The sequence below is a fragment of the Leopardus geoffroyi genome, chromosome C3 (assembly GCF_018350155.1).
Source record: "Leopardus geoffroyi isolate Oge1 chromosome C3, O.geoffroyi_Oge1_pat1.0, whole genome shotgun sequence".
Lineage (NCBI taxonomy): Eukaryota > Metazoa > Chordata > Mammalia > Carnivora > Felidae > Leopardus > Leopardus geoffroyi.
This window is the reverse complement of record NC_059338.1, coordinates 59,080,543-59,104,483: the sequence shown is the minus strand read 5'-3', so window position 1 is coordinate 59,104,483 and position 23,941 is coordinate 59,080,543. Positions and strand designations below refer to the sequence as shown.

General features: G+C 52.3%; 1 protein-coding gene across 5 annotated transcripts in view; it reads left to right on the top strand.

The window, feature by feature from the left end:
- RCSD1 (RCSD domain containing 1) overlaps positions 1 to 23,941 on the top strand; it is a 74,614-nt gene that overhangs the window by 46,358 nt on the left and 4,315 nt on the right. For 3 of the 5 annotated variants that reach the window (XR_006705964.1, XM_045453047.1, XM_045453044.1), the window contains exons 2-6: positions 6,955 to 7,056; positions 8,137 to 8,226; positions 12,672 to 12,743; positions 16,401 to 16,604; positions 18,699 to 19,379. Coding sequence is in view for 4 of the 5 variants with exons in the window: in XM_045453047.1 (XP_045309003.1) it covers positions 6,955 to 7,056; positions 8,137 to 8,226; positions 12,672 to 12,743; positions 16,401 to 16,604; positions 18,699 to 19,379 (1,149 nt within the window). In the remaining variant the exon portion in view is untranslated. Of the gene's footprint in view, positions 1 to 5,358; positions 5,468 to 6,954; positions 7,057 to 8,136; positions 8,227 to 12,671; positions 12,744 to 16,400; positions 16,605 to 18,698; positions 19,380 to 23,941 lie in introns of those variants that run through there. The other 2 variants (XM_045453045.1, XM_045453046.1) reach the window with 2 other exon arrangements.

Below are 23,941 nucleotides of genomic sequence, written 5' to 3'. Positions count from 1 at the left end.
TCAAATTGTCCTTGTGCATTGCCAACCGCATCAGACTCAAAAGAAATGTTTTCCTTATGCTTGTCCAATAGTTAACGGGTCTTTATAAAGAAATTTAACATACCGTATCTCCCAAATTACATTTTTTAAGGTCCTGTCTCTATAATGGCACTAGAATGAGCATCTCTGTCCCTCTTCTCTGTTGTCCCTGCTGTTACCTGGGACGCACCTAGACCCTAGCCCTGCCTGCACCACTGCCACTAAGCCTGCCTGGATGAGCCCCAGGCACCTGATTCTGAGACCACGAGAGCAGTCGGCACGGTGTCCTGCCCATCGAGGGCTGCTGAACTCTTGTCTATGCTGCTGGGCCACAGCACCACATCCTGGGAGGAAATGGGAAGCCCTGAAGGTCCTCAGGAGGGACACACTCCTCGGGTCAGGGGCCTGCCCTTCCTGCAGGCACAGTACTTTACCTGGGTTTTCCCTGGGAGAGATTCTCAGAGGCCAAGCACCTGCTATTTTCAGATCCTTAAAGCCTATAAGTGGGTAGGGAGGGGATACTGGGGACTTTTTTAGACTTATACGAAATCTTTGTTGGTTTTAAAAAAATAATAACTTAATGTTTATTTTTGAGAGGGGCAGAGGAGGGGGGGGGAGGGGCAGAGAGAGAGGGAGACAAAGAATCTGAAGCAGGCTCCAGGCTCTGAGCTGAGAGCACAGGGCCCGACGTGGGGCTCGAACTCACGCGAGATCATGACCCGAGCCGAAGTCGGATGTTTACCCCCGAGCCACCCAGGCGCCCCTTATGTGAAATATCTGATGAGCGTTCACATCCGCTCCCATTCTCCTGCCTCATCATGTGGATGTTCTCCTTCTTCACCTCCCTTCCGCTCCCACCTCCTCCAAAACAGGCTGTTTCCTCTGTCAGGGCCACCGTTATCCCAGCGCGTCCTGTGGTATCTACCGATGCTCAAGAAATGAGGAATAAGGGGAGCCAGCAGCATGGGTGGAGGACATGAGGTTTTTTCTGGCCGTGACATTCCAGGATTTCTTACCTTCTGTCACCTAAGCCACAGAAATCTTCCGGCGCCCACTCCTCCCGTCTGCAGTCTGCAGGGAAGTGTCTGCAGGGCTGGCCTTGCAGCCCCAGGAGCAGTGTCCCCACCTTTGTGAGCAAAGCCAGCTCAGCGCCGATAAGCAGGTGGCCCAGAGTTCCGTCTGTGGACCTCTTCCTTTCCCTGTTCTGTATATCCTATGATTTCATCTAGTCCTGTGACTGCGAATACGATCTCTAATGAGTTTTGTTTCCAGCCTGGATGCCTCCTCTGAGCTCCAGATGTGGGTGTCCGTTCGGCTCCCTACACTGTTGTCTCCACTTGGGGATCTACGGACAGTCCAGACTTTCATGAGCAAGCAAGACCTGTTCATCCCCCATCTACCCTCAGTCACATTTCTTTCCCCAACAAGCCGTCCCCAACCCAGGAAACAATACCCCTGAGTCCCGTTGTCCAAATCGGACTTCCGGAGTCGTCCTTGGCCACTCTCGTCCCTTGCGTCCTAGACCTGGTGCATCAATAATTCTTCATTGTCCTACTCCCAGCGCACCCTTTCGCACCCGCTGCCTGCTGCAAGTCTGGCCACGCCACCATTACCTGGACCACTGCCAGAACCTTCCTCCTGGTCTCCACTTCTACTTCTCATCCATCGTCCGCAGACAGCCTCTTATGTGTGACCCAGGTCACACCCGTCCTTGAAACCCTCCAAATGGCGTCCCATTCCCTCAAAATAAAATACAGACTGCTTCCCACGTGGCAGGCCCCAGGCTGTCCGTCGCCCTTACCTCCCCTCGTCTCACGTATCCAACATGTCCCTGCCACGCTTTTCGCTCTGGCCCCTCAGCCTTCGTTGCTGTCTGTGCTTTCTTCTGCTCAGGAGAGTTTCCCCCCCACCCTCTCCTCGGCTGGGATTTAACTCGGATGATGTCTTCCCTCATAAATGCCTTCCCACACCCCCCAGAGATAAAGTGCCCTATTTTATCTCTTCCTTAGCATTCAACAAGCTACCTTATTTATCCGTGCGTATGTTCATTGTTTGCTTCCCTCACTGGAATAGCAACCCCATAAGGGTAAGAACTCTGCCTTGTTTGCTATTATATCCCAGGGCCTAGAACAGTAAATATTGATTGACGGCAGACTAAGATATTAATGACTGAATAAGATAACCCTTTCAGTAAAGGTCTAGAGCTATCTAGCATGTTGGTCCGGAAAGAGCTAGAGCTTTGGAATCTAGATAACTGTGGGGCTGGCCCTTCCTAACTTGAATAGCAACTCTGGGCAGTTTCTTCTTCTGGCAGCGGTGTTGTGAGCGTTACAGGAAATGTGTCCAGTGCTCTTAAGGACAGTGCTTCCCACATAGCAGGTGTCCTAAGTATGTAGGCGGGTCAAATGGGCCCATCTGGTTCCCGGTCCAGTGCCGTTTGCATCATCCAAGGATGGGAATGGCTGGACACTGGGGTGAACTGAAGTGTCAGGGATATAAGGTAAGCGTGTAAAGGAAGACTCTGGAACCACTGTGGCATTCGAGAGAGACTTGTCTGTTGATCCCTTTGAAGTGATGGTTTAAGTATGGTCCTGTTGGAAGAGTGCAGATCCCTTAAATGACCGGGTTAAGATCCCCTGTAGATCTAGAAGTGCAAAGAAGCAAGCACACCTTGTATTTTCAAGGCTCTGGGTGTCTGGCCTGTTTCTGGTGAGCAAGAGAACCTTCCGTTTAGCCAAGAGCAGGGGTTCCTCAGCCCCCGGGCAGAGCCCCCTCATTGCTTCTCCTCCCAAGCTACAGATGAAGAGGCCTCCCTTGGTGCCTTGTTTCCCTAATCCAAGGCCCAGACACTGTCAGATACTTAGACCCTGGGCCAAGGTGGAGGATGGAGAAACAGGGGCAGAGCCAGGGAGGTGGGCAGAGCCCAATTCGGACCTGTATACAAAGGTCCCACTATGTGGATCGTAGGCAGCATGCAAATCGTATTTACTCAACATGGCAACAGCTTGGGGGAAGTTCCATGCTGTCCAGACACAGGGGCTCCTCAGTTCTCAGAAGAAAGTCCCATAGAAATGGAAAGTAAACACCAGAGGTGGTTGTTTTTTTTCTGGCCTAGGCAAAGTCAGACAGGAATCACAGAAGTGGTTTCCAAGCTGGCTGGCAGACCCGGGCTGGAATGGTAGCAGAGAGGGCTTGGTAAGCAAGATCTGGGCCCAGGAAAATGGAATGAAGACCGACAGTCCGAGGAAATGAGTGTCATCTAAAGCAAGACACAAAGGGACAGGAGTCCAGAAAACAGATTTAAGACCTAGAGATTGGCCCAAAGAAAGGATGAGCTGAGGTCTAAGCAGTGGTTAAGACTCAGTGTGGATGCAGGCCGGGGTGGTCCCGTGACCGGCACGGTCCAGAGTGTGTCAGTGACCCTGGGAACAGGTACCCAGGCCCTGAGACTGCAGGCTGGGTTGGATGTGGGGAAGAGAAAGACAGCACCCTTCAACAAGACTTTCTATGTTCCAGGTTCTGTGTTAAATACTTTATGGACATTTTAGGGACAGAGAAAGAACACTTAATCCCGGGGAGGCTGAGGGGTCCCAGGAAAGTCTGCGACGAGGCAAGGGCATGGAAGTCCTTCTCAGTCCAGGCGAGAGCATGGCCTTACCAAACCAGCCCCAGCGCCAAGACAGAAAGCTAGTGAAGTTGCTCACTAACCTGGACCTGAGGTGGTGTGCCATTGGACCCCTGGAGGAGGTTAGTAGTTGTACCTGCCAGAGTCGCAAGGCAGAAATCCAGGCAGGACCTCAGACGGGCTGAGCCACTGGCTTCTGTCCACCTCCAAGGCCATGCTGCTTCCATTGCACCTGTGCAACCCAGTGGCTAATAATAATTTCACTCTTTGTATAGCACTTTAGTTTTCAAAACACCTTCACAAATTATACTACTTAACTAACATCCTTTGCTGGGTTATCGGGTGTTGGAGTAAAACGTTGATAGATTATTGTTTGGCTTCCTCCTGTGTGACTCTGGCTAAGTTACTTGCCCTTTCTGGGCTTCAGTGGGCTAGCTAGGAGAAGGCAGTCTTCTACAACTGAGAATAAGAGACTGTGATGGGCACTGAGGAGGGCATCTGTTGGGATGAGCACTGGGTGTTGTATGGAAACCAAATTGACAATAAATTATATCTAATATTAAAAAAAAAAAAAAAAAGAATCTGACGAGGGGCTGGTGGTGAGTGGATGTAACAGTTTCAACCAGCTCTGGAGTCCTTAGATGTTCTAAAGAAAAGTCATTCATTGGGCTCCAGGAAAACAAACTCGGGTGCATTAAAATCTTTCCTTCAACCCAGCTTTTAAGCCCTAAATGCTTCCAGAAGCCTCATAGTTCTCTCACTTCTGAGCCCCTGGCCAAGCCCAGTTTCCAGACAGGGAAGTTAGGGAGGAGTTTTTGATTCCTGTACAGCTCTATTTTTATCTGGAATGTATCTTCCTGCACACCAGTGATTGGGTGCCTTCACAGCTGAGGTAAAGTACCGTTGTCAGCAGGACCCCGAGCAATAAATAGCAACGGACAGAGAGACTGATCTGTTACGTGGGCAGGAAGTTAGACAGATGGACAAACTGATCGGCCTGGTGTCTTTGCCAAGAGCGGCCCAAAGTAATCACACTGTGCCCGAAGCCTCTCCGTTGTTCCCAAAGGATGAGCCGTTCCCCTCTGACAACCCCTATCGTGGCAAGCGTGGAAGGCAGACAGGTGTGAGTCGTGTGCCTCTGCCCAGCGGGCCCCTCCCGGAGTGGGCATCAGATTCCCCCGCTTTTCCCCAGCATTACGGAGAACCTGGCATCTTGAATAGAGGTGAATCCTTTCACATCTTTATGCGAAGTCAGCATCGGGTGTTTAGGCTGGAATGGGGTTGACCTTGAATCACAGCCGGAAACAGTAAAGACGGACTGGTCTTTCCTCCCGAACAGCCTGTTCTCAGATCTGAAGGGCCGTGGTCCCAGCAGATCTTGCCCGTCTCTGAACAAAGCCTGCCTCACAGAGTTCTGCCCCATCTACTTAACTGCACCTTTCCTTGGTGGGCTCCGGGTTTGCCCTGCCCCAACCCGGCAGCGTCTGGCACAACCAGACACGTTTACTGCGACACCCCTATGGAAGCACACCAAGGCAGAAAAAAGGAGGGCCTAAGAAGTGCGTGTGCGTGCGCGCGCGCGCATGTGCAATGCATGCGTCCCGTGGGCACGCATGCGTATTGGCGCGCGCATGCGTGCGTGTGTATGCACGGGCTTTTGGCGCGCGCATGCGTGCAAGTGGTGTTTGTGTGTCGTGGGGGCGCCGGAAGCGGGGGGAGTATGCCTTGTGTTGGGGAAGTATGCGCCCCGTGGCGACGTGGACTTTTTGGGCCCGCTGCCGCTCAGATCCTCCCAGTCTCAGGCCACCCGTGAGGAGGGAAGAGGTACGGCGCGTTTGCAGCCGTGTGAGAAATGCCTTCAACGTGGTCACAAAACACAGAAGCCTCATGTCTCGAGAAGGGACGTTTAAAAAATTACTATGGGGGCCGCATGCGAGGCGGCAGAAGCGAGGCGGCCCTTTACAGCACTCGCTGACTCACCGAATGTGTCGTGTCGCGGTGACAAGTGGCAGGTGGGGGTGAACGGTGTCTGGGGTGCGTGCGTCATGGCCTCCTGGGGGAGCCTGGAGGCACTGGAGGGAGGGACGGCTGCAGGGAAGCAGTGGTCTTTGCTGGTGGCAGGGCAGGGGCACAGGCACGCTTGTAGCCAACGTGGAGAAGCCCATCGCCCAGGTGGTTCCTCCAGCAAAAAGAACAGGAGGGAAAGCGATGAGTTTCTGGGGAGACAGAAACGCACCGTGTCAAGTACCTGACCTGAATCATCACAGGGGCTCTTGGAAGGACCCCGTTGCTGGAGGAATTTAAACAAATCTTCCAACGCGCTTATGGGTGTGCCAGGCCTGGTCCCAGCCCTTCAGACAGATAGTAAATCATTTAATCCGCAGACCCTGCGAGTGATGTGCTACTATTATCCCCGTCAGGGCACAGAAGGGTAAAGGCGTTCGTCCAGGTCACTGAGCTAGTGGGAGACAGAGCCACCCAGGGGTTGAATCCAGGGGGTCTGGCCGTGCTACCTGCTTCTCCTGTCATTTATTTATTTATTCAACAAATATGTACCGGACGCTTCTTTGTCCAAGGCATTCAGTTAAGGAGGGAAGACAAGACATATACACATGGTAAAAGTTGAATAAAGGGCATTTGCTTACCCCGTTTCATACACTTGAAGCCTTGCTTGCCAATGCATCTTGCCAGCCCCCATTTCTGAAAGCCTCTTCTGACCAAAGGAAGGCGACTCCTGTCATCTTCTCTCCACATGCCCCTTTTCAGTCTAGGTCTTTGCAGCATGAGGAGCACAGGGCTTACGCTGCTTCCCAGACCCCTGGGTTCCCCTTCGGGACGGGACCCAGAGCCACACCCAGGGCCGAGCACACCCTAAATATTCACGACACGTAGTTGACTGGATGATTTAAAAAAGGTTTTTTTAATGTTTATTTATTTTTGAGAGAGACAGAGACAGGATGCGAGTGGGTTAGGAGCAGAGGGAGAGGGAGACACAGAATCCGAAGCAGGCTCCAGGCTCTGAGCTGTCAGCATAGAGCCCAACACGGAGCTTGAACTCACGAGCTGTGAGATCATGACCTGAGCTGAAGTTGGACACTCAACCGACTGAGCCACCCAGGCACCCCGACTGGATGATTTTTAAAATCCTTGGATGCAGGGGTCAATTGCAAGATGCTGTTAAAATACCTCATTGTCACAGCTTCTCTGCTTACGGTCACAAAACAAGGGCCGTGTGTGGCACCCAGTAACAACACTGGGAAGAGCTGAGGATAGATTTGCTGGTTAACTTTTGCTCTCCCTTGGTTTGCCAGGAAAGACCGGCAGAGACCAGTGCCAACGTGGATGACTCGGCACCCCCCTCGGTGGCCCAGCTGGCTGGGCGGTTTAGGGAGCAGGCAGCCGCTGCAAAGGAGGTGAGTCAGGCGTCTTCTGAGCCCCTCTTCTGGAAGGGGGCTGGAGGAAGGGGAAGTCTGGGTCAGGCCCAGAGGAGAGGGAGGGAGGAGGCTTGGTAATTACCAAATTAGGAAGAGAAGCCAGAGAGGGGTCCCTCTGAATGTGAGGAATGTGGCCATGCTGCTGGCCTGTGCAGGATCTTTCCTCACCAGAGTGAGGCTTACACTGTGGCCCGGAGCGAGGAGACAAAGGGCAGAGAGCTGGAAAGATGGATGCCTGGATTCATTTCCATCTCGATCATCCACCATGGGAGACTTAGATCTCGCCCAGCTGTGCCAGGCCTAGACTGGTTCAGAATAAAGAAATGCTCATCCTCAGCCCTGCCCCAGGGTCCAGGAATCAGGAGCAAGGCAAGAGGGGAACAGATTCTGAATTGAGAGTTGAAGAGGAAGAGAAGAGTTACAGGAACGTGCATTCAGTTAGGAAGCCAGGGATCCAGAAGGACAGGGATCCAATGATCAGTGGGCCCCAGAAGTATCCTGCTGGAGAGGACAGAGTAAAAGGGAGAGATTTGGGCTACATTTTCTGGAGTCACGCAGTCTGAAGAGCTCCTTAGGAGAACATGAAGGAAGGGCACCCCAAAGTTGGGGGGTGGCCCCTTGGGACAAAGGCGTTGCTATCATGCTTTTTTAGGTACAGTGTTTTGTGCTTTTGTTTTGCCATCTGAAAAATCAGTCCTTGATTTCTAGACATTGTAGGAATGTCGTAAAGGGTGAAGAAGCTAGTGTTGGTCTAGGGTACTGGCAGCGCCTGGAGGCTAGAAGCAGATATCGGTTTGAGATGTTGTTTCAGGCCAGCGAATGTCAAGTAAGGCTCCAGCAGCAGCAGGACTGGGACGGGAGCCTGGGAGTCAGAGGGGTGGACGGGTGGAGAGAGTTCCTGTGTATGGCTAGTGGCAGGCAAGCCTTCCTACATCTTTTCTCCTCCAGACATCCCTGAACATTCCTCATCCAGCTTCCACTTCCTCCTCTTCCTCCCTGTTGCCTGATTACCTCTCTCTCTTTTTCTTTCTGTGTGTCTGTCTGTCCCCCTCCCTCCAGACACCAGCCTGTAAGCCAACAAGAAGGAAACCGCCCTGCTCCCTCCCCCTGTTCCCCCCCAAGGTAGAGCTGGGCCAGAACGGTGAGGAGGTAAGTGCCGTTCCAGGGCTCAGGGGACACCGGTTGTGAGTCTGCCTTCTTCTGACGGGAGGGGGCACAGGAGGCACACATTCAGACCTTGAAACCTGTGCAGGGAGTTTCTCCCTTTCAGATTGGGGGATGCATCTCTTCTTACTGCTTCCAGAATTCTTTACTTTGGAGACCAGGTTCCTTCCTACTCTCTCTAACGGAACCTCCTTCAGGGTCTGTCAAGGACAGGAACACTGTTTCTCAAGACTGAGAATTTCAACAAAGAGAATGTGCTGTAGAGTATTACGTTCTACTCCAGGTCCGGTTTCTATGACATTCCTTGTGGAAAAGACACCTGGAAAGAGACGCAGCACTTACATAAGGCAGAATTGCCACATGAGCGAATGCCGTGGTTCTGTGCTGTCCTTGCAAAGACTGGCTATTGTTCTGGATCATTGGAAGAAAATCAGAGCACACAGAAGCCTCGTTGCCCTCACATATAAATAGTCAATGTTACCAACACAGGGAAGGTGCTGGCATCACAGATGCTGGCAGTAGATTCCCAAACTGCGTACGTACCGACCCTTATTTATCTAATTGTAGCTGTAGGAGTGACTTCTCCGTCCCCCATCCCAGCAGCCCATGAACTTTCACTGTGCCCCCGTCACACTCCTGCAGAAATGAACTCACGTGTTCTCTCGTCCAGCCTGGGAAGCCAGCCTCTAGAGAAAGCAAGCAAGCCAAAGACGGTTCAATTCACAAATCCCGCTTCAACTACCTCCCTCCCCCTTCCTTTCTGAGGACCAGCAGCCTGACAATAGACACTAGATACCCGTGTGACCTTGAGCACGTATGTAACGAACACGAGGAGAGCAGCCTTTCCCACCCAAGGCTTACAGGCCAAAGCCCACCAGAGAAAGCAGAAACGTGCAGCTGCCCCTGATCCAGTGGGGTGGGGGCGTTTAGAGCCCCACTGCTCAGAGATCGCTGCCCCACACACCGAACAGCAGCCTTCTTCTGGAATGGGAACCCCGAGAAACACGGTTTTTAAAAACTGAGTCTTTTCTGTTGGCATTTCTTCAAGCACTGACTTGATGGTTGTGTGGCATCATGGGGTTATTAGCTCGTGCTATGGCCAGATACATACCGACAACTTCTCTTTACCAAGGGTCAGCTTCTCCTTGTGACTTTCAGCCCCTGGGCAACAGGCTGAGGCCTTGGCCATCAGGAGCCTCCTGTGAGGCTACCCCCTGATGACCCAGAGTTGGCCCTGGAGATGCCACCATACTGCACTGAGCCTTCTTCCTTATTTGTGAAGTAAGACAGGAACACTAACCAGACAGATGATGGGGGCCAGATGGGGGTGTTTTATTCTCTGGAATAAAAGCAGAATGAGTCAGGTTAGTTTCCCGGCTCTGGGTGAAATAAACCTACAGGCTCATCCCATGAGGTACCGCCCAGCGGTTAAATAGCATAGAAGGGCCAAGGGCTGGATGAGTAGGAGAGTGGATGTTAGAGGAAACAGTCCTGCCTGGAGTGACCGGCTGCTTGCACATAAGAAGGACATCGCTTCCAGGATCGATGACTTTTTGTCACCTTGAAAATCACACAGAAATAAAAAGAACAACCAGCTTTGTGTGGCTGGGCTGGACGGAGTCTGCGGCCTGCAGTTCTCCACTTTACGTTCCCACGGCGTGGCCTTGGGGAACCTCAGGGGGGCCTGAAGGGAGGGCCCCAGTCGGGCTGCCGCTCAGTCCCCGAGGCACAGTGCAGGGAAGGGTCTCTCCATCCCTTCATTCCCGCCCCCTCCCTATGCCTGCTCAGGCCTGAGACCATGGGGTGACCAGGAGTTACTCCTCTCTGGAGAACCCAGCCAAAAGGGTATTTAATATGGCCGTAAACCTTGCCTTGTCTGCCAGAGAAGGGCCGAAAAACACTCCCATCTGAAAAGTCAGGTTCATGATTTCTAGACATTATAGGAACATCATGTGCAGATATGAATATACACACATAGAGCTTGAGGCTGGTTTTTCTCCTTCGGTGGTCTTAGGCCCAGCCACCTGCTTGGAGTCCCGTGTTAAATGGCAAAGGAAATGCTGCCACCTGCTGCCGTTCCTAGGCACTGCACTAGCAGCTATTTTGGAGTCCTCCTGCTTTGCTGTTCAATTCCAAGCAATAAGGATCTTGGGGAGCATGAGCTAGGTTCCCCGCACTATCTTATAGCGAAGGCGCTGCATTTGTTGAATTTTCAGTCTCTTCAGAAGACAGTGGTCAGGGGGCGCCTGGATGGCTGTTGGTTAAGCATCCAACTCTTGATCTCAGCTCAGGTCTTGATCTTGGGATCGTGAATTCAGGCTCCACGTTGGGCTCTGTGCTGGGCGTGAAGCCTACTTAAAAGTATATATATATGAGGGCACCTGGGTGGCTCAGTCGGTTGAGCATCCGACTGCAGCTCAGGTCATGATCTTGCGGTTTGTGGGTTCGAGCCCCACGTCGGGCTCTGTGCTGACAGCTCGGAGCCTGGAGCCTGCTTTGGATTCTGTGTCTCCTTCTCTCTCTGCCCCTCCCCTACTGGTGCTCTATCTCTCTCTGTCTTTCAATAATAAATAAATTATATATATATATATATATATATATATATATGTATATATATGTATATATATGTATGTATACGCACACACACATACACATATGTATATATATATGTATATACATATAGTGGTCAGTTGAGGAAGAGAAGAGTTTCTGGTATTACAACAAGCAAAGTTTGTCAGCAAAATTGTTGCTGCACTTCCTTAAACAGTATCTTTAGAAATAGTGGCTCATGTGAAATTTCACCATAAAGCACAGAAGTCAACTGATTTGGGGCTGGCAGCACTTTGTACTTGTCACCAACACAAGGCGCCTTGAAAACTGCTCTAGGAGTATGTCTGACAGTGTAAACTCATGGAGCCAGAGGCACCTTCGAGCTGGAGGCGTTCTTAGAGTCATTTATTCAAACCCACCTGCCTGGGTGTTGGTGGAGGAGGCTGAGGCCGGGGCACCCATCCGGCTCCTGTCAGAGCCAGAGTCCCAGCTGGTAACTGTCCCACTCCAGTGCCTCTTCCTCAATGTTGGGCCTTAAAAGGGTCACAAGGAGTTGAACTGAGTAAATCTTCCTCCTTCCATCACTAAAATACAATCATCTCACTCAGTAAGTATCTCAGAATGTTTCCAGGAGATTGGTGTTCTTCTTTTTGTGATTCAGCTAAATGAGTCCACGGGGGCTGGGGCAGGTAATGTATGTGGGGTCTCTAAACTGTAGAAAAATCCCTTTTGTGCCTTGGCCTCTGCTAAACAACATGGAAGTCACCACCATCTTCTTCACCATCATCATCATCAGTGTCCTCATATACCTGTAGAACCAGACTCAAGTTGCAGGGATTTTAGACAAAACAAGAAAGGGTCCATCTCTTTAGATACAATAAAATACAGACAAGGTTCCTGACCTACATTCATCACAAACATATCTCCAGCTAGCAGAACATAACGTATGGTTTCGTTTTTTATTTTTAAATTTCTTTCAACGTTTATTTTTGAGAGACCAAGAGAGTCAGAGCACGAGTGGGGGAGGGACAGAGAGGGAGGAAGACACAGAATCTGAAGCAGGCTCCAGGCTCTGAGCTGTCAGCACAGAGCCCGATGTGGGGCTCGAACCCACAAGGTATGAGATCATGACCTGAGCTGAAGTCGGACACTTAACCAGCTGAGTCACCAAGGTGCCTCCATATGTATGGTTTTATATGTATGTATCAGCCATTGATCGCTTCTAGAGGCCAGAGACCATATCGTGTTCATCTTCGTATAACCAGGCAAGACAATGCTGGGAATGTAGTAGATACTCGGTAAATGTCTGCTTAATCGAAATGAACGATGTTTTGGAAAATGATAAGCTATAAATAACACTATTGGTGGTTTGGATTTTCCAAAATATCATTAGTTCAAGGGAGAAATTTCAGTTAAACCTCTGTAAGCTTTCACCTTTGGTCTGTGGTGTCTTCTGTTGTTTGTACAAACAGAACAAATAGTCATTTTGCCCTTTCTCTTTGGAATTCCCTCCCGTCATTGGCTCATGTTGTTGGAGGTCAGGAGGTGAAGATCTCATCCCCCAGACATAGTCTGTTGTCTCATAATGACCATGAAGTCATCCTTTCTGGAACAGGAGGCCGCCTGTGTTTCAGATGTCTGTCCAGCCTGCTCTGATTCATAGATTCAAGTGGTCTTCTACCTGTGAGACGAGGGAGGGGTGGTGGGGAGCCCACACCCAGGCCCAGGCCCTGACCCGGTGGGTGGGCTGCTGAAAGCTAAGTGGGAAAGCGGTGAAATCAACTTCTCCTCTTCTTTCACCTGGGCCTTTGGGGCTCCAGCCAGAACCCCACCTCCCTTCACCTCACTGATTCCGTTGTTTTGGTCCATTTGCTCTGTAGAAATCACCGCCCAATGCAAGCCACCCTCCTAAAATCAAGGTGAAGAGTTCGCCTCTGATTGAGAAGCTTCAGGTAAGTGCACAGTGGTTACCCATTGCTACTTCTGACGCCACCCCACCTCTTGTGCAACATGTGCACGTCTTTGGGGCTCCTGGGGATAGCACCATCTGTCACCTGAAGAGTTGATCTCTGATAACCAGCTGTGAAGGATGAGGAGCCCTATCTAGGGGCAAAGAGCTAAAATAAACATCATGTCAAGCATGAGCTCATGAAGTTAACAGATCATGGTGGTTGGCGGATAATGGGATGTCTCAAGAATCTTACGGGAAAAAGACATTAGAGCCCAAGAGACACTCCAGGACTAGCCAAGTCCTCCCAAGCAAGGCCTGAATGCCCCCACGAACCGTTTCAGCTTTACACAGGGCTGAAATTCAGCAGCTAGGCATTGCACTGACATGGCAGAATCTGTTGTTTGGAATGCCCGCCTCTCCGTCTATCAGCTTGTGAACCCAGAGCCCTCACCAATGCACCACAGCTGGCTGCCTTTCCTGGGGATGGAACTGACCGTGCGGCACTGTACTTGAGCTCGCAGCCTTTTGGGGGAGACGGGATTTTCACATGTAGTACAATAAGAGACTTAAAGGAGAGGAAACCCCAGAGGTCTAAATGGTGTGCTTGCCGTGTGTCAGTTCTTACTCCTCTACATCAGAGTTCCTCAACGTGGGCAGCGTTCACGCAGGAGAATTTTGTGGCGGGGCCCTGCCCTGTGCATCGCAAGATGTTTAGCCGCATCCCTGGTCCCTACTCACTCAATGCCGGTAGCACTCTCCAAAAGTTGTGACAATGAAAGACGTCTTTGGGCATCTCCTGGGAACACAGTTGCCCCCCACCGTCGCCCCAGCTGAGAGTCGTGCCCTAGAATTTTAGAGCAAGAAGAGAGAAGAGTGGGCAGGAGTAATTAATGAATGCTTTATGAAACACCTACAGCCTGAGTCGGTCCTCAGGGATGGGTGGCTAGAAAGGAAGGAGGAAGGTGCTCCTGGTGTGGGACAGCGTGAGCCAAAGCGCAGAGGAGAGGGGCATTTCTGGATAGGGCGTGTGGAGGACGCAAGAGCTTTCACCACGGTCTCTGCGCTCCACCCAGGAGAACCGGAAGGCTCCTGTGCACCGTATCCTCCCATCTGGGCCCGACTGGGAAAACCTAGTCAGAAATCACTGTTAGAGGCGTGCCGAGACAAGTAGCTGCCGCTTCTACAGTTCTACCTCTGGGAGAGCCCAGGCCTGATTTCTGGTCAAGAAAAGCCTCTCTGGTTTCTGGCCTGAGCCCGCCCTGTGGCCGGTGGGAGGGGACTCCCTGAAGGGTAACTCCTGCTGAAAAGGCCTGATGGCACCGCAGCAGCAGCAGCAGCAGCGGGGAAGGAGCTTCTGCCTGTGCAAGGCTCCCGAGTACGTACGTAAGGAGGGTCTCTCAGAAAGGATCCCGATGCACAGCCAGCTGAGGGGTGTAGCCCGGGACCTGCACCTTCGCCTTCCTGCAGCCCACCTCGGCCCTCATCCGAGTGCCGGAAGTTAGTTCCCACATGCTCTGTGCCCCGCAGTCTCGGTCTCCTTCCCCTTTCCCGTCAGTGAGGAGCGTCTCTGGGAAGCTCAGCCACTGAGAAGAAGGTTGTGATCACTGATCCTTCAATCTCATTAAGAACATCAGCAACAAGGAGAGCCTGGGTGGCTCAGTCGGTCAAGCGTCAGACTCCATCTCAGCTCAGGTCTTGATCTCAGGGTCGTGAGTTCTGGAGCCTGCTTTTAAAAAAAGAAGAACAGAGTGACAATTTGGCCAGATGCCATAGGAGCCCTTACTTTGTTGGGAAGGGGGGGGCCAAGAACTAAGAAATGCATCATCAGCTAGACTTTCCTTTATTAGATGAGTTATGAGGCATGGTTTTTCTTCATTGGACTAGCCCATAATTCCAAGTTCAAGTTTCCTGCCGGCTAGCAAAATAGCAAAATGTATTTTATTTGCAGGCAGTCTTACAGAGGGAACTTTCCAGCTTGAAGTTGGGCGGTGGGGAGACCTCTTAACTCCCAACCCAAGTATCCACTGCCCTGAAGCCGTCACAGGCACTCACCATGTGCTGCTTTTTGCCATGGTTTGGGCTCACAGCGTTGCTATGCAACCTTCACGTTCTTAATTCTTACCGTGACTGAGTTTTGTCCATATTATAAGGCCTTTTTTTTTTAAGTATATTTATTTACTTGAGAGAACAAGTCAGGAAGGGGCAGAGGGAGAGAGAATCCCCAGCAGGCTCAGTGCTGCCAGCTCAGAGCCCAGTGCGGGGCTCAAACTCATGAACTAAGAGATCATGACCTGAGTGGAAATCAGGAGTCCAATGCTTAACTGACAGCCATCCAGGCGCCCCTGCTGTAAGGTCTTTCTTAATATCACAGAGATACTGGTACTTTCCTAAACAAGAATAACAGCATAGAGTCTGCAGGTCCAAAAGCACACACAGTCCTCCTGGACAGCAGAGCCTTGGCTGGAAGAAGGGGGCACTGAGGGGGCTCTAGAGGGAGGAGGGGGGAGTGTGGAGTATGAGTGGGTGATGGCAGGAGCGAGTGCCAGGGACCAGATCATGAAGGATCAGGTGGTCATGCTAACCGTTTTGGACAAATACAGTTCAAGACTCAGGCTATTTATTGGACTCACTGGAGGTCACACAGCTATTAAGTGAAACATCTGAGCTTTGCAGTCAGGTCTGTCTGTGTGGAGAGCCCCTGTACTTCCCACTGCGTCATCTGCCCGTCACACCATCCCTTCCGGGCGAGTCCTCCCTGCTGGGCCAGGATCTGGAGACCCAGAGGGCGCCGGAGCAGGAGGACTGCCCCTCGATGGCGCTAAAGAGGACCCAGTGCTCACTGCAATCCACCCCACAGGCCCCCCTGCACCACCACCTTCTCCACTGCCACAGGATGGAGCTGGGACCACCTGCCTCGCCCTGCCCCCCGCCCCTACCCAGCTCTTGGCTCCCTCAGGCCTCTGTTACCTTTGGGTAACCTCTCCCCTCTGTTGCCCTCCGGATGCCCTTGAATTTGGTTTCACCTGCCCCGCCATAGCCCAGGTGGGGCACACACTGACATCTGCTCCGCGGGCTCCCTCTTGGAACGGCTGCGCAGCCTGCTGTGTCCGCCACTCTTCTGGCCATCTACCAACAACGCATAAGAGACCAGCAGAGCTGGCTTGAATCCCAGGGCAGGCTCCTTCGCCACCTTCCTGATGTTCGCGATCAGAACAAAATGGAACACATAGGTCTGTTGTAGAGGGGAAGGTTTTGTATGCCAGCAAATAGGAGGCATCCGGTAGGCAGTGGCTACTATTGGCTCTGCTGAGAAAGTTGATAAAGGGCGTTGACTTGCTGTGAGATCGTGTGCCTGCAGGTGCTACTTTGGCCTCTTTGTGTATAAGTTGGAGCTGTTCCAGGGCATTTTTGTTGGATCCAAATTGGTACTTTCTGGGCCTTCTGGAATGCAGCCTGTGGTGAGCCAGGTAGCCAGAGATGGCTTGAGGAGGCAGTGCTTTCAGGGGTCGGACGTGACGTGACTGGATAATTGGTTGGGAAGTAACCCAAAAAGCCTCGTGTTACGTAGTCGCAACCAGTTCCAGGCCAGGCACCCAACAGGCTCACGCAGACATACCCATCTCCCACCCGTTTGAAACGTCTTACCTTTTCTCGGCAGGCCAACTTAGCTTTCGATCCAGCAGCCCTGCTGCCTGGCGCCTCACCCAAGAGTCCTGGACTCAAGGCCGCGGTGTCGCCATTCCAGAGCCCGCCGTCCACCCCCAGCAGCCCTGGTGTGCGGTGTCAGGCTGGCGAGCTGGAGGAGGTGCCGGTCAGCTTTGACCAGCCTCCGGAGGGCAGCCATCTGCCCTGCTACAATAAGGTAACCTCTGGGTCCGAAGCGCTGTGGCCCTGTCCGGTGCCAGTCCTGGATTTTCTCTGCCCTGATGTTGTCTCAGGGAAAGGAGGATGCTTTTGAGCTGCAGTCGGAGTTGGTTTCCAGCAGAGGGAAATTTCTTCTGTTGCCGGTGATCTGTGACTGAGATCACCCCTCTGCCTAGCCTGCCTCTCATCCCCTCTCCCAGTAGCTGTGCTGCTCGCCCAGAAAGCACAGTTGGGGGGTGGAATGCTCTATCCTTTGTGGAGAGAGGGGTGAGAATTCAGGACCGACCCCAGCTGCACAGAGAGTCGTGTCAAAAGCTGAAAATAAACGCTAAAGGCCCGATCGGTGATTGATGCAGAGGTGGGCAGGGTCACTGGGACTCCAGAACACTCTGTTCTGGCTTGATGTTAATACTTCTAAGCGACCCAGTATGGGTTTAAATCATTCTTACTGCAGCCTGCCCGTTAAAGAACATCCAAACGGTTCCCTTTGCAAAAAGATGTACCTAGGGCCCATTTCTGTAGATGCTGCCCTGATGTGTGTGCTTCCTTTCATCAGATCCTCTGCCTGCTGCCATACACAGTACGAATCAGAGATATTCTCCAATACAACCCATGCAGGTGTCCAGAAAATCTGGGCCAGAGCCAGGCAAGGGCCGACATCAGGGGGGGTGTGACTCCAGGGAATGGCAGATGGATATAACTTTAAAGTTATAGATGGAAAGAGTGGGGTCTTTTGGGCCATTCCAGAAAACCCATCTAGGGGAAGAAAGTCAAATGTGTAGAAACAGGTAGGACCCAGGGAAACAAACTGGTGCTAAGGCTTGAGTCTGCTGGCTGGGGATAGGTTGGAGACCCTCCAGCCCAGAGTGAGACCAGGGAGAGACCCCTGACGGCAGAGAGGAATCCAGGGGAGAGCCTTGTCTCTTCATAAGGTGCTCTCTGGGGAGGCTAGGGAGTCAGGGCAGGGAGGGAAGCACTGCCCCCAGGTTGTAATACTGGAGGCTTTAGCCTTCTGACAGCAGCAGAGTGAGGCAAGGTTATTCCTGAACCCTCTGATCATGAGGGCCGGGCGGAGCCTTGATAGCTTGTAGGGCTGGCAGCACCAGGGTCTCAGGAAAGGGCCTAGGAAGCCCTTTTAAACCAAGTATTGACTCCAAATTTCTGAGAAGGAACTAGAATTGACAAATAACCAAAATGTGAGCCAGTGGGAAAATCAGATTTGAGGTTTATAAAAATAAGATTTCATCTACATACAAAGACTTAAATAAGGACACATCACATGAATAAAGTAGGGCATCCAAATAAACATTTCCGTTGAAGTTATGGCCAAGTCCAGTGGGCCTACGTGAGGCCTGAGTGATTCCCAGAGAGGAGAGGATCTTCAGACAGCTCCGTTGGACGCTTCTAAGGCATGGCTTCTGCTCACGGTGGACCTGGTTCCTGGAAAGCAAAGGCATCTAGCTGCTCAGCTTTCCTGGCATTAGCCAGTGCTGCAGAGGGCCAGGAGGGCCACGCTGGGGAAAGGGGTGAAGCTAGTCACCAGCTGTCCAGCGGTGTGCCCATGAGGTCCCAGAGCAAGGCCAGGCCATCAGCAGGCCCTTAACCCTCTCCTCTGTTGGATTCACCTTTGCCAAAGTATAATTTCCTGAATGCTAAAACGTGACTCTTATTCACAAGAGAGAGAGGTTTTATTCAGCTTGTCAATTTAGATGGTAAAGCTCATTCAGAGAACAAACAACTGGTTATTTATAGGCAATTGAAGAAACAGTTGTTAGAATCCAATTGCTAAGTTAGACATGAAACGGATGAACATTTCACAGGATAATAAAATTGGAGGTTCTCCTTTTTAGTGGAGGGAAAGCATTTGCGTTTTCATGAGACAAAAACCTATGGGTTACCATGTGCTTTCACGACCCCCCTGGGGCCCTAGCCAGTGATACATAGCACACAGGGTACATTCTCCTGGAAAATCAAATGACCCTTTGACAGCTGGCTGACAGAGCGGTGCTTTGGACGTTGAAGGAACATGCCGTCCTCCTCTTGGCCTTTTTTTTACAGGCTTCAGATAATTCTTCTTCACCTGTTCTTCCAGGTGCGGACGAGGGGCTCGATAAAAAGGCGCCCTCCCTCCAGGCGATTCCGAAGGTCTCAGTCAGACTGTGGGGACCTGGGAGGTTTCAGGGCCCCCGAGTCATCCCAGGAGAATGGTGCCAAGGAAGAGAATGGGGATGAGGTGTTCCCATCCAAGAGCAAGGCCCCGGGGTCCCCGCCGCCCAGCGAGAAGCCGGTGGGGGAACTGGGGTCCCAAGAGAAGCCTCCTCTGAGGAGGACGTCCAGCAGGACGGAGAAGCAGGAGGAGAAGGGCAGGGCCCCGGGGGAAGCCCAGCATCACCAGGAGGCTGTGGGGGGCTCTGAAGAGGAGGCCAGCACCCGTCCAGCCAAGGAGGAGGCCGTTCAACCAGCCCCAGCCTCCAACCCGGAGGCAGTGAACAGGTGCAGGAGCCCCACGGAAGAAAAACCAGCCGGGGAACAGACAGAAAAGTCTGCAGAGGTGAAGGAGGAGAGGGCAGAAAATGAAGAGGGTGAGCCCGGGCAGAGGAGCCAAGACACAAAGGGGCTGGCGGAGGGAGCTGCGGGGGAGGCCCCACCGAGCCCCCCTGGAGGAGTGGAGGGCGGCCACAGCTTTGAGCAGGGGAGAGGCGAGGAAAAGGACGAAGAGGGGGCCGTTCTGGAGCCAGGCTGCAGCCCCAGCGATGAGGCCCCCAAGACAGAGGTGAGTGGCTGGCGTGTTCCCCTGAGGAGGCAGGGCCGGGGCCAGTGCGTGCCTGCTCACACTTCCTCGCAGATGAGCTCAAGTGTGCAGAAACACAGGCACTGGGTTGAGACAAGTTGTGGCAAATGTGAGGGGACAGAGGGACAAGAAAGGAGGCCCGTGCTGTCTCCACCTCCCTGCCCATTCGGAGGTCTGTTGTGCTGTGGGTGTGTGTGGAGACCGAGGTGACTGAGTCAGGGCCCTGGGCCCAGCTCCCTGCCGGAGGGGCTCAGAGATGAAGGGGACGCACCTTCCCCATCAACTCGGCTAGTGTGGGGGACCAGCAGCTCTTTAGGGCACTCTGAAGAAGGCGGAATGTGGCAGTGGGCAGGGAGTTGTCTCGGGGAAGCTCGAAGCACAGGCAGAGGAGAAAGTGTGTGTGTGTTTAGATCATCTACTCATGGCTAAAATTACTCACCTCCTGTATTCAATACCTAGGGCTGCCATAACAAATTCCACAGACTTGGGAACTTAAAACCATAGAAATTTTATTTTCTCACAATTCTGGAGGCATGGGCAGTGTTGGTTCCCTCTGGAGGCTCAGAGGGAAAGTCTGTCCCGAGCCGGTTCCCTAACTTCTGATGGCCGCTGGCACCCCCGGCCCCTCCTTGCCTCTCCCAGCATCTGGCAGCCGTCAGCAATCCTCGGCATTCCCTGGCTTACAGACCCGTCACTCTAATCTCTGCGTCTGTCTTCATGGGGTCTTTCCCTGGCTCTATGCATCCCCAACCCCCCTCCTTTCTCTCAGAAGGACACCAGGCATTGGATGTAGGACCCACCCTAAATCCAGAATCATTTTGAGGTCTTTAATTACATCTGCAAAGATCCCAGTTTCAAGTAAGTCCACATTCACAGGTACCGGGGGCTAGGATTGGACATATCTCTGGGTGTGCATCCCACTACGCCTCCCCATCCCCTGTCCCACGATATCCCAGTGCACTCAAAGTAAATCCAAACCCTTTGTGAGGCCCTGCTGCCCTCAGGTGCCCCTGATCCTTCCCCTCACTGTGCTTTAGCCACATCAGTGGTCATTTGGTTCTTCAACTATACCAAGCTCACTCCCTGCTCAGAGCTCTGTCCTGGTTGTCCCCCACTTGGGACGCTTGCCACCCATCCTTCGGATGTCCCTCAGGCCTGTCTTGACCACTCGGCTACTCTCATCCACTGTTCCACTTTGCCATCACGGTGTGTATCACTATTTGACACGCTCTTACTTATTTTCTTATCATCTCTCTCTACTTTTTCCCCGTCACTGATCCCCAGCATTTGCCACTAAACCCAGAACATTGTAGTTCTTAAAAAGTATATTTGTTGAGTGAATGAACGAATTTTTAAAAAGGAGAAAACTGCTTGACCCAAAAGAAATAATCTCTAATGATAGAACTAGACATATCAGAGGGGTTGATGTGTTTGGGGGCAGGGGAACTCACCAGGGACCCTCACGTTATTCCCACCCAAGAGAGAAGGTGTGAGTCCCAAAGACTCTTGAGGTATGACTAAGACCCCTCTTGCTGGGCTGTTAGACAAAGATGCTTCACGTTTCTTTAACACCGTCCATTATAAACGCATGATCTGATCCTGTCACCTGGAGACCTCCACCAGGTGTCCAGAACGCAAACACGTGCCTCGGATACGGACTTTTTTTTTTTTTTTTTAATGTTTGTTTATTTATTTATTTTTTTAAATTTTTTTTTTTCAACGTTTATTTATTTTTGGGACAGAGAGAGACAGAGCATGAACGGGGGAGGGGCAGAGAGAGAGGGAGACACAGAATCAGAAACAGGCTCCAGGCTCTGAGCCATCAGCCCAGAGCCCGACGCGGGGCTCGAACTCACGGACCGCGAGATCGTGACCTGGCTGAAGTCGAACGCTTAACCGACTGCGCCACCCAGGCGCCCCATTGTTTGTTTATTTTTGAGAGAGAGTGTGTGTAAGCAGGTTGAAGGGCAGAGAGAAAGGGACAGAGGATCCAAAGCAGGCTCCGCACTGACAGCAGAGAGCCCGATGCGGGGCTCGAACTCACGAACCGTGTGATCACGAACTAAGCCAAAGTCGGACACCCAACCGACTGAGCCACCTCGGTGCCCCTCAGATCCTCACTTCTTTTTGACGCTGAAGCCACTGAGTCCACGTGGCCACCTGCCTGTGGCTGCTACCTCTTATTTTCAGGCTAGGAGGCGCCTGTCTTCCCAGGAGAGCTTCCCGTCTCACTGGCAGCATCTTCTAGTCTTGAAGGGTTAGGAAGTCACCCTGGTGGAAGAGCTTCAGGGAGGTCTCAGGTAGAGAAGGCTTCCTGCAGAAGTTCTGGGAGCTTTGGGACAGGCTCACCTGGACCTCTCGGGTCACTTGTATCTGACAGCCCTGGGGAGGGAGCCGGGTGCCCGCACCCTCACGAGCGCTCTGCTTCCAAACCCAAGCCCGGGTCCCAAAGAGTAGCTCCCCACCCCCCACCTCTCTGTCCTTCTCCCCCTCCTGACCTGTCACGGAGGCACAACACTTTGGCACCCTTCCTCCAACCCCCTGGTTTTCGAGAGGAAGGAGCTGAAGCTCCAGGAGGGTACATGACCTTGTCCAAGGTCACAGAGCTCAGTGTTGACATGACGGACACGGGCTCTAGTCATCAGAATGAGCTACATCACACCGCATCTCTGCACATCCGCGGATTCCTTTATCCCGGGAGGCGTGTTGACTCCCATCCTTTTTGTCCCTCTCAATAATGATGACAGATAAAACAAAGAGATGAACAAAGACAAGACGGGAATAAATGTGATTCTTCCCAGGGACGGCAGCCCTATGTGAGGCACAGAGGACGGAGCGACTCCTTCAAGAGAGAGCAGGGGAAGGCCGCCTAAGTAGGCCCGAGGCATCAGCGCTGTGGAGGGTTAACCGCCTGTGACCCAGCCCCTCACAAGTATTTTAACATTTGGTGCTTAAAGAATGAGCCATTCTGGGAACTCCAGTCCTGGAACAGGCTGGCTATATCAAATCACAACACGGGCTTCTGTTTACAGGCAAAGCGCCCCGGGAAAGAGGGCACTGAGTAAGATCCGGCTCCCACACTGTAAATAAACTGAACAAGTGGTTCTCAGATGCTTGTTACGTACCTAGTACCGTGCAGGGCGCTCAGGTGATGCCAGAGAGAAACTTACCCCAAGGACGACACTCAGGATGTTTGACATCACATTCAAGACTTCGTAGGACCGACAAGTGCTGGCTTCCTCGCTGCCTGGTTCCACTGCTTTTCCCGGGCATTCTCCTTGATCTCTCAGTATTTGATTCGAAATTCCTTTCTCTCTCAGCTGATGAGATACCACCTTCTCCTGGGCCTCCCCTGCCTTTAGAACTCTGTTTACTTTTCCCTCCTGGTTAAGTGGGCAGGTCTCCGAGCCTCAGTTCTTGGCCTGTCTCTCCTCACTTGGGAACACACTCCTGTGCTTTCCCTCTTCAGCCCCTCCCTTAGCACCTGTCCTACACTGAGAACTCGGGGGGGTCACAGGGACCAGGTCCATGGCTGTGCTATCCTGCACCTTCATTGCCCTCATTTATTCTGTTTTATTTTATTTTTTATTTTTTTTAACGTTTATTTATTTTTGAGACAGAGAGAGAGCATGAGCAGGGGAGGGGCAGAGAGACAGGGAGACACAGAATCTGAAACAGGCTCCAGGCTCTGAGCAGTCAGCCCAGAGCCCGACGCGGGGCTCGAACTCACGGACCGCGAGATCGTGACCTGAGCCAAAGTTGGATGCTTAACCGACCGAGCCACCCAGGCGCCCCAATTATTTTTTATTTTAGAGAGAGACAGTGCATGTGGGTGGGGGAGAGGGGCAGAGGGAAAGAATCATAAGCTCCTTACCAGGGCTCGATCGCACAACCCTGGGGTCATGACCTGAGCCGAAATCAGGAGTCGGACGCTCAACGGACTGAGCCACCCGGGTGCCCCCTTCATTGCCCTCTTCCCATTGACCTCCTCTTTCTCTCTTAATCTGCAAAGCTAAGCCACCGTCGCGCCACCTTCTTTGCCGAGACTCGTGCGTGTCACTGTGCAATTCACACGGCCATGCTGCCTGGATCTATTAGGAACTCTTACCAACTGGGCTGAGCCAGTCTTCACCCACATTCCTCAGTTACTCCTCCCCCAGCCCCTCCCGCTCTGCAAATGACCTCACCTCCTAGGTGACTGAAAGGAAGAGCAGCCGGGGCACTGCCTGCCTCAGACCCTCAGTGTGTGAATCTGAGAACAGGTCCCTACTTGCTCAGACGAACCCCCATCTGCTGTGATCTGGCTTCCCCCAAATGCCAGTTGGTGGACGTTTTTACAGGATGCTTGTAGACAGTGTGCATTTTAAGTGAGGGGTGACACTGGGGATTTCATCCATCCATGTATTCTTCCGCGTTTCTAGCCCCTCACTAGCTCACCCCCTTCTGCCTACAGACATGCTCTGATCTGCCCAGTCCTAAAGAAATAGCCCCCAAGTCTGCCCCTTCCCTATCGCACTGTCTCCCTCTCATTTGCTTCCTCTTGT